The 9,994-nt window shown below is 43.2% G+C and overlaps 2 protein-coding genes and 1 non-coding gene across 7 annotated transcripts in view; 2 read left to right on the forward strand and 1 right to left on the reverse strand.

Moving 5' to 3' along the window:
* Window positions 1-217: 217 nt before the first annotated feature.
* On the forward strand, window positions 218-2,749 carry LOC121567203 (translocon-associated protein subunit gamma). Its single transcript, XM_041877133.1, has 5 exons — window positions 218-444; window positions 933-1,059; window positions 1,202-1,300; window positions 1,816-1,947; window positions 2,454-2,749. The coding sequence occupies exons 1-5, from the start codon at window positions 312-314 to the stop codon at window positions 2,518-2,520; spliced, it is 558 nt and encodes a 185-aa protein (XP_041733067.1). The 5' UTR covers window positions 218-311; the 3' UTR covers window positions 2,521-2,749.
* LOC121567222 lies at window positions 2,087-2,215 on the forward strand. The gene has a single exon (XR_006001073.1). It is a non-coding gene; the product is annotated as a small nucleolar RNA SNORA3/SNORA45 family (small nucleolar RNA).
* Window positions 2,750-2,843: 94 nt separating the features above from the next.
* The window catches only part of LOC121566939 (voltage-gated potassium channel subunit beta-1), a 178,652-nt gene continuing 171,501 nt past the window's right edge, over window positions 2,844-9,994 (reverse strand). For 4 of the 5 annotated variants that reach the window (XM_041876878.2, XM_041876879.2, XM_041876882.2 and 1 more), the window contains exon 14: window positions 5,000-5,770. In XM_041876878.2, the coding sequence (XP_041732812.2) occupies window positions 5,681-5,770 (90 nt within the window). In that variant the 3' untranslated portion in view covers window positions 5,000-5,680. Of the gene's footprint in view, window positions 4,699-4,999; window positions 5,771-9,994 lie in introns of those variants that run through there. The other variant, XM_041876880.2, reaches the window with a different exon arrangement.

Here is a 9,994-nt window from a genome sequence, read left to right on the forward strand (position 1 = left end):
AGGGTATTTATTACACAATTTTACCATAGATAAAGATCACCATCTGGTGGTGGTGTTTTATGTATTTGTTTTCTTCTTATTTTTTTATCTTTCAACATCCAGAACAGTAGGTGGCAATGTTAGACATTTCCATTTACGAGGGCCAAGCGGATCACCACTGAAGCAGAAAACTACGGCGACAACTTTCGTTCTAAAGACAGCTATTTCCGTTTTTGTGCTGACGCGTCGTAAGTTTTTTCAAACCTCTTCTGCTCATACGTGTCAGTCTTCTTTCACTGTAGAGCTAGAGACGTGTTGGACACTTACGAACCATGGCACCCAAAGGTAGCAGCAAACAGCAATCAGAGGAAGACCTACTCCTCCAGGACTTCAGCCGAAACTTGTCTGCAAAGTCCACCGCGCTTTTCTACGGCAATGCGCTAATCGTGTCCGCAATTCCCATTTGTAAGTAGCAAGACCAAACCGCTAGCTGGTTAGCAGCTAATTGTAGCATAGATGCATTGCATTGAATGGACATTCTACTACCCGTAGCTAGCTTTCTACCTGACATAGCTAACTTACGTGACGTGTAGCTATCTAAGTTAGCTATCCTGTACGCCACCGCTGGTTAATATATTACCCAGTTTAGCTACCTAACTAGCTAGTATATGACGGGTACAGTTATCAAGTTAACTAGCTAACGTTAACTACTTGCTTGCTGAGATTGATATTGTGGTTGTGTTGGGTGTTGTAACTAGCTATCTAGTTAGCTAACTAGCTACGTTATCCCAGACTTTATTAGCTAACAGTCAGGTCATTGTAGGTAGTTAACGTTAACTAGTCTATTCTGTTCAGTGGCACTAATATGTAATACTATCATAAACAGAGTAGTTATTGCTCGTGTGAACTGTTGTGACCCTCCCTGTTTGTGGTCTTCCCTTGTTGTGGTTCAGGGCTGTTCTGGAGAATCTGGCACATGGACCTGGTACAGTCAGCTGTCCTGTATGCAGTCATGACACTGGTCAGCACCTACCTGGTGGCCTTCGCCTATAAGAACGTCAAGTTCGTCCTCAAACACAAGTATGTTCATCATACAAACATGAACACTCACTTAAAACGATTGCCTCCGATTTCTGCAATGCTTGGAGTTATGGTGAGTTTGGTATCAATCTGTAGTAAGTTGGTACCTAATTTCTAAATGTGCCTTGTCTCTCGAGCACAGAGTTGCCCAGAAGCGAGAGGATGCCGTCTCCAAGGAGGTGACCAGGAAACTCTCTGAGGCTGACAACCGCAAGATGTCTCGCAAGGAGAAGGATGAGAGGTCAGTCTGCCAGCCAGTCTTTGACTGGACATGTCAATCACTCCTCTGAGTGGGTTACTGGAGGGTGATAAGGTGCCTGATGAGCTCTTGGTTGCACAGTTGCTCATTTATAGACCTCACTAACAGACAGTTCTCAGTGTTCTCACCAAAACAGCTAACCTGGGTACCAGTCTGTTTCTGGTCTCTTTAATATAGCCTGGGTACCAGTCTGTTTCTGGTCTCTTGCTAACTCCCTATAGAATTGTCATGGTCCTGTGTGGCTCAGATGGTAGAACATGGCATTTGCAACGCCCCAGGTTGTGGGTTCGATTTCCACGGGGGACCAGTAAAATGAAAATGTATCCACTCACTACAGTAAGTCTCTGGATAAGAGTGTCTGCTTAATGGCTTGACAATGGAGTAGGTAAAGCACAAACAGATCTGTGGCTAGGCTACCAAACAATCGCCTTACCCATGAAACCCTATTCTCAGACACATGCACAAATGGTTGATGAACCCTTCCTTCCCTATGTTAGGATCCTGTGGAAGAAGAACGAGGTAGCTGATTATGAGGCCACCACCTTCTCTATCTTCTACAACAACACACTGTTCCTGGTCCTCGTCATCATCGCCTCCTTCTTCCTGCTCAAGAACTTCAACCCCACCGTGTATCCTTTAAGCACATTCATCGTCATCAATTTAACTAGACAGGTAAAGTTCCAGTAGAAACTATGGGTGCTTACTAAAGCTGAAAATAGATGGATGATCTATCTACTAATAATGATAATAATTTTACTAATAATGATTGTCGAGGCTAGACTTACATCCTGGCATTCTCATTGTCCTGTTGTGCTATAGTACTCTGAGGAAAACACTTTGTTGCTGATTCATTGGCTGTAGTCTGTGGCCTAGCCAATCACCAGTTCAAATACAGATCCTGTATTGAAGCTCCAGGTTGTCATGGCTGCATTCTGTTTACGTTTCTGGATTGCCGTTTACCTCTGGCTGAATAATGTCTGAGAAGTGGGGTTGAGTGGAGGAGGTTCTTAATGCTCACCCATACACCATAAGTATGTAGCTAACCCTGACACATTATTCCCTCACTACTTGCCTGCCGTTTCCTCCCAGTGTATGCTCCTCAGATATGATTTGTCCTTAACCCATTGTTCCCCAGTAACTACATCCTGTCCATCAGTGCCTCATCTGGCCTCATCGCCCTGCTGTCCACTGGATCCAAGTAAAGGAGGAAAGAAATGAACAACTGAGAAGAGGGTGGTGTGGAGGGATGGTTGGGGTGAAGCTAGGGGATTTTTTTTTTTTTTTATATATACGAATGGGAGGAGAATAAAATGATCATGGAATTTCAGCTGTGAGTTTTCATGAAATTCATGATCAAATGTCTGGAGGTCACTCCAGGTCTGTCCTTTGCTTTTTGTACTGATTGAATTAAAGTGGTCAGATCAAGAACCATTTTGTGTGTATTGTGTGGTTATTATTGTCAAGCAGCAAATATTCAGACAATTTATTTACATTTCCAAGAATGAAACACCCATAGACTTCATCATTGGCGTTATGCATTTATTAACGAAGCGTCATATTAATTGATATATGCTATTTACAGAGAGGTCACTGTTCTCATGACACGATAGGAAATCGATTAGTGATGTGGATAGATAGACTGATGTTTATGTCAGTAATATAGTTCTCTCTCCTGATAACTTCACATACTGTAGAAAACACTTTTATAATGGTCTGGTATCTTTACATACTGTAGAAAACATAACGGTCTTTATCTTTTAATACAATAGTTTATATTGTCAGTAGAACTGGGGGAGTTCAGGTGACATATTCCTGTAGGCCTAGTTCCATTTAATCCACTAGCATCTTGCCCTAGCCCCTTATATGTCCACAGATCACACCGACCTTTCGGCTCCTTTCAGAGCTGTGAACGCTTAGGTGATAGGGTCAAGGGAATGGGACCAGACCATTGACACACACAGATAACTCAAGAAATCTCAAACCCACACCTAGCTTTTACTCTGCGCTTGAGTAGATCTGAGCTGTTATAACATTGTCAATACCTAGCAAATACTTTCATTAAGTGGATGGGGGTGAAGGGGTCAATTTGGGGCTGGGCACCTGTGTCCTGTTAGCAGGGCTCATGTCAAGGCACGCTGCAGGGTGGATCGCTACACACTGAAAGGCCTGGTCCAAATCTGATCACTGGCCACCTTCCTGGGTATAGGAGAGTCATCAGATTGGAATCTAGCCAACATCTATCATTAACTATTGCTCTCTGTGAGGGCTGGATTCAATCCATATCCAGTATCGGGGAAGATCCGTGTAAAAATGTAAAGGTAATTTTTGATTGCGCTGACAAATGCAGTCTCTGCGAACGCAGTAACATTGCCTTTAAATTTAAATTGAGCTATAACACGGATCTTCTGTGGTACGGATTGATTCCAGTCCAAAGTGTAAGCAAACCATCATATACAGCAACCATCTGAAAGCAAGAAGGCTGGACATTATCATAAACTTAACACTGAATATTGATGATGACCAGGTTAAACAGAATCTGTAGGACAGTGTCACAGGAGGCTGCTGAGGGGAGGACGGTTCATAATAATGGCTGGAATAGAGTGAAATCAAACACATTGAGTTCGATACCATTCCAATAATGCCGTTCCAGCCATTACTATGAGCCGTCCGTCCCCCCCAGCAAATTAGGGTTAAGTGCCTTGCTCAAGGGCACATCGACAGATGTTTCACCTTGACGGCTCAGGTATTTGAACCAGTCAGGTGCCAGCAACCTCCTGTGGTAGGGCTTAACCATCTGCCAAGCAAGCCATCAACTATCTGCAGGCTTGGAAAAATCCATTGTTCATTCCTCCCATAATGAGTTATTTATAAAATGTTAAATCCACCTTGTGTCTATTTTAAAGAAAAGTAGCCTAGCCAAATGGGTAAACCCAGGAGCAGAGGAGGACTTGTATCAGGCCCAAACACAGCCATGGATGCATGGTGCTGCTGACAGAGGAGAAACAGTGGAACACTATTTACACAATACTTACAGATTATTTATAGAATACTTTATTTTCATCTGCAAGATAGGGGGCTTGAGGTCTGTTCTGCTTATGTTACAAGGTTTGCCCCTTAAAGTTTAATATATACACCCCTGAAAGACAAAATATTTCAACACAGAAGAAACATATTTTCACGTACTATTATAGAATAAATATATGCCTTTACATTTCTCGAAATACTTCACCTATCTTTCGCATTATCACTGAAACAAGCAACACTGGCAGGTAACGTTGGTCTGGTGGGAGGTCGTGTCACAGAGTTGCTCGTGCTATCCCAGATTCACATCAGCAATCAACGATGCAGGTTCAATTGACAGGCAGGAGTATCCTCTATGGCTGCGGACAGACAGTATACAGTACAGTACAGGAGGCCATCTGCTCACTCAGGTGTCTCATTGGGAATCTTAATTGATTTTCCTTGACTCATAGCATCCTCTCTCCTCGCCTCCTTCTCAAAACCAACTGGATGAGAGAGTCAGAGGTTCCGCCCCTCTGATCGTCTCCTCCAATGGATTTTGAGAAGGAGGCGGGACGCTAAGAGTCAAGGGGAAATCTAAATTGCATACTCTTCGCCTCCTCTCACCTCGCCTCCTTCTCAAAACCCATTGGATGAGAAAGCCAGAGGTCCCGCCCCTCTGATCGTCTCCACCAATGTGTTTTGAGAAGGAGGCGAGGAGAGACGACTCGAGGAGTGTGCAATTGAGATTCTCCCAAGGAAATACAATTGAGATTTTCCATATCTCTCTCGCTGAGAATCTATTGAAGATATTCCATAGCAGTTCCTCATACGACCAGAGGGGGGCGACAACATGCATATTCTTCCCCTCACAGACAGAACAAACCCCTGTCACTGAAACTCAATGTCCCAGGGTGCTCTGCTTTGCAAGGTCAAACAGGGGTCAAATACAGTAGACTTGCTGGAGAGAGGAGTTTGTTTTTCAAAATGCATTGTAGAAGAAGCTTACGGTACATTATAAGTATTAACCCCCTTCTGTGTTGTTTTGTATCATGTGCTTTTGAAGAGAAAGTCCAGGCACACCAAAGAGGGGAAGCATGCATCTACATGGTTAATAAACTCAGGAGTCAGAGAATGTACTGATAGAGTAAGCTGAGCTGGATCTGGTCTAGGCAGAGGGTGAGCTGGGTTAGACTGAACTAAGCTTGGTTACACTGGGCTAAGAAGGCTTGGGCTGAGCTGAGCAGGGCTGAACTGGGCTGGATTAGACTGAGCCGAACCCCATGGAGGCTGAGCCCAGGAGGTTGGTGGAACTGGATCCACAGTGGTTGTACAGTAGTGGTTCTGCTTCCTTCTGGGTGTCTAGGAACGGTACTCCTTCTTACTGTGTGGCTTGTTCCCCAGTATGTGATCAATGTCCGACACCACATGAGACGTCATTTTTGGAAGGAACTGTGGAAAATAGCAGAATGTGTTTGAGTGTATGTGTGTGCGTGTTCATATTTTCCAACATTATCAGAACAATAATGTCCTGACAAGTTACCAGAATGTCCTGACAATGTAGGAAAACAACAACTTTTTTGAAAACTTTTTTCATGTCCTGAATTTGTTAAAATGCTATTTTAGGCTTAAAGCTACAATATGTAACTTTTTGGGCGGCCCGATCTGTTCTCTGTAAGATATTTCTGTGCTTCCCGTTTTTGCCTCTTTTACTTTCGGTTTTGTACACCAGCTTCAAACAGCTGAAAATACAATATTTTTGGTTATTGAAAATATATTTCACAGCTGTTTAGATGGTACAATGATTCTCTACACTCTGAGTGCTTGTTTTGTCACATAAACTGAAATTAGGCGAACTATTAGAATTTTAGCAACCGGGAAATGGCAGAGCGATTCCTGCATATTGCACCTTTAAGGATTAGGTTAAGGGTTTGGCGTTAAAGGGAAATTTCACCACTGCTCGATTTCACTATATATATCCATTAATATGTTATTAACATATCATATGTGTCATAAAAATGCATATAGGAGCGTTTATGCATCTCACCGGTTGAAACGGCCAGCTACATTGCCTGATTCTAAGCAAACCACAATATCCAGAATTCATAGTGATTTCAGGACGTGGAGGACCGCTCCGTGGAGGTGTGAGAAATATAAAAATGTCTGTAGCCAGCACTTTCAGCCAGAGGATTTGGAAACGGAACTGAAGTCTCAACTGATGGGGTTGCCATGTCCTCGAACGTTGAAAAGTGATGATATTCTATCGATTTTCCCCTTCACTTCAAAGAGGGAGCTATCCGATCAGCCAACATCAGCGCAGCAGAAAATAAGTCAAGCTGAGGTAACGTAGCTAACATTACCTAGCTAACTAGCTAGTTTGCTAGCAAACTACATTTGTTTATCTAAACCGAAAGCTAGCTAGCTAGCTTTCATAATACGCTGGCTAGACATTCCAAAGCATATCAATGTAATTAGGCAGCTGCTATCTGGCGATATGATTTGTAACTTTGGAAGCTAACGTTAGCTTCGTTTTGTTAGATAACCATTAGCTAGCTAGCTAGCTAACTAACTACTGCAGAGGCTAACGTGATTGTGTTCTATTTAGAGTCCGATCCATCAACATCGGCAGAGGCATCAACATCAAGGGGGTGGGGGGGTAGTAGTACAGAGCCTGTAGACCCATTGGATGAAAGCGTTCAGCCTGTAGAAGCTCAAGCACAACAGCATCTGACTTTGAAACAAGCCAGGACAGCCAAAGGTATTTATGAAAGCACACTACCCTCTTGAGAAAACAAAATCACGAATACACTAAACGGTCTACAAGACAAGTCACCAATACACTGAACTGTCTACAAGACAAATCCCCAATACACTAAACCGTCTACAAGACAAATCCCCAATACACTAAACCGTCTACAAGACAAATCCCCAATACCCTAAACCGTCTACAAGACAAATCCCCAATACCCTAAACCGTCTACAAGACAAATCCCCAATACACTAAACCGTCTACAAGACAAATCCCCAATACACTAAACCGTCTACAAGACAAATCCCCAATACCCTAAACTATCTACAAGACAAATCCCCCGTTAACAATACCTAAAACCGTCTACAAGACAAATCCCCAATACCCTAAACCGTCTACAAGACAAATCCCCAATACCCTGAACCGTCTACAAGACAAATCCCCAATACCCTAAACCGTCTACAAGACAAATCCCCAATACCCTAAACCGTCTACAAGACAAATCCCCAATACCCTAAACCGTCTACAAGACAAATCCCCAATACACTAAACCGTCTACAAGACAAATCCCCAATACACTAAACCGTCTACAAGACAAATCCCCAATACCCTAAACTATCTACAAGACAAATCCCCAATACCCTAAACCGTCTACAAGACAAATCCCCAATACCCTGAACCGTCTACAAGACAAATCCCCAATACCCTAAACCGTCTACAAGACAAATCCCCAATACCCTGAACCGTCTACAAGACAAATCCCCAATACCCTAAACCGTCTACAAGACAAATCCCCAATACCCTGAACTGTCTACAAGACACATCCCCAATACCCTGAACCGTCTACAAGACAAATCCCCAATACCCTAAACCGTCTACAAGACAAATCCCCAATACACTAAACCGTCTACAAGACAAATCCCCAATACACTAAACCGTCTACAAGACAAATCCCCAATACACTAAACCGTCTACAAGACAAATCCCCAATACCCTAAACTATCTACAAGACAAATCCCCAATACCCTAAACCGTCTACAAGACAAATCCCCAATACCCTGAACCGTCTACAAGACAAATCCCCAATACCCTAAACCGTCTACAAGACAAATCCCCAATACCCTGAACTGTCTACAAGACACATCCCCAATACCCTGAACTGTCTAGTGTATTGGGGATTTGTCTTGTAAACTGTCTACAAGACAAATCCCCAATACCCTAAACTGTCTACAAGACAAATCCCCAATACCCTAAACTGTCTACAAGACAAATCCCCAATACCCTAAACTGTCTACAAGACAAATCCCCAATACCCTAAACTGTCTACAAGACAAGTGCTCCTCAAACTTTTCACACCCTTGCAGTCAGTTATTTGGCATGGGGGAGAGGGGCTTTACCGCCCCCGTATATTCTTCTAGCCTATTCACTCTATTGCTGGCAGTGCTCGTCTACTCAATAGCACAACTGTAGGTGCTCATACACAACAATACACGACTAGACTGTCTACAAGTCAAGCCCCCCTCAAACTTTTCACATCTTTGCTAACAGCCCATCTCAATGCCCCATCACTGACACATACCAGTCTACTGTACCCTTGTGTTTACAGATGACCATGGTTTATTGTATGGTTACACATCCTCATGATCAGTCTTCATGTCTTTCCAGGGAGACTTGCAGTACAAACAAATATTCTGCAAGAGGTCGAAGCAGTTGGTGGTGAAGAAAGTGTACGAGAGGCTTGTCCACCTGGCTGTGGAGTGCAGAAAGGACCAGACGGTTGTCCACCTGGCTGTGGAGTGCAGAAAGGACCAGACGGTTGTCTATAAGGAGTCAGAGTCACAGCCCCCCAAATCCAACATCCCTGCCAACATCGCCACAGCGCCAAAGCCTGCTAAACCAGCTGCCATTACCCAACACAAGAATAGGTTCACCAGCTGAAGAACCTTCTGGAACCTGCCTGGAACATTCAACCAACACAACATCCATATTCAGTTAGACTGATGTTGTTGTATAATACAGAATGCCTAGTATGCTCACAGAAAAACAACTTACTCATTTGTCATTTACTGTCCTGACTGCTGGTCCAGCTGGTCTAGGCTGCCGCAGCTGCTCGCTGGTCTCACAATTCTTTTTCTCGCCGTCTCAACGCCTTTTCAGTGTATTCTGGCATAAATAAATAGGGCTGTTTGTTCCTATCTAAAAGAACATAAAAATATGTTTTGTCATCTTCTTGGACAGAGGAATCATCAGAAGCAGCCATTGTAGCTAATTGTTTAGCAGTCTAGATAGACAGTGCATGGTAACATAGCTCCTGTGAACCTGTAAACTAGTACCGCCCCCGTTTTGGAAAGCCTGCCTTCGAGGGTGGGAACAAGGAAGTAAGGGCTCCCATCAGGCTGTAGTCTTTACAAAGCCAGGGAAAATGAGTCAACCTAGATATCCGGCAATGTCGTGGCAGACAGAAACATAGTTGAGACTAGTCCAATGGCTCTATTGAACAAGGACAACCATATCAACTCGCGTGATCGTATGATCGTGCAATCAACGAAACACAAAGGCCACAATAATTGCAACAAAACATGACCCCATTCATTTTTAGATTAGACAACAGGCTCAATCAACCAATGACGTCATTGGTTGAACTCTCCCGGTGTGAAAATAAAAAAAAGACAGCTATAGTGCATAATTATGTCTGAAACACCCTTTCGTCACTTATTATGGAAAAACACCACAAAAAGTGTCTATCGGTGAAGTTTCCCTTTAAGGTTAGGGTTAAGGTTAAGGTTAGATTAAAGGTTAGGGTCAGCTTTAAAGTTAGGTTAAGGTTTGGGTTAGTATTAGGGGTTAGGGAAAATAGGATTTTGAATGGGAATACATTTGTACTCCCCAAAAATGTTTATTTGTGTGTGTGTTTGTATGTTTACCAG

This window comes from Coregonus clupeaformis, unplaced genomic scaffold (genome assembly GCF_020615455.1).
Source record: "Coregonus clupeaformis isolate EN_2021a unplaced genomic scaffold, ASM2061545v1 scaf0343, whole genome shotgun sequence".
NCBI lineage: Eukaryota > Metazoa > Chordata > Actinopteri > Salmoniformes > Salmonidae > Coregonus > Coregonus clupeaformis.

What these genes read in the sequence shown, in the direction of transcription:
- LOC121567203 (XM_041877133.1), top strand. Translation starts at nt 312, where the DNA reads ATGGCACCCAAAGGTAGCAGCAAACAGCAATCAGAGGAAGACCTACTC. An exon ending in CGTGTCCGCAATTCCCATTT is followed by an intron (nt 445 to 932) that starts GTAAGTAGCAAG and finishes GTTGTGGTTCAG; the next exon opens with GGCTGTTCTGGAGAATCTGG. An exon ending in CGCAAGGAGAAGGATGAGAG is followed by an intron (nt 1,301 to 1,815) that starts GTCAGTCTGCCA and finishes TCCCTATGTTAG; the next exon opens with GATCCTGTGGAAGAAGAACG.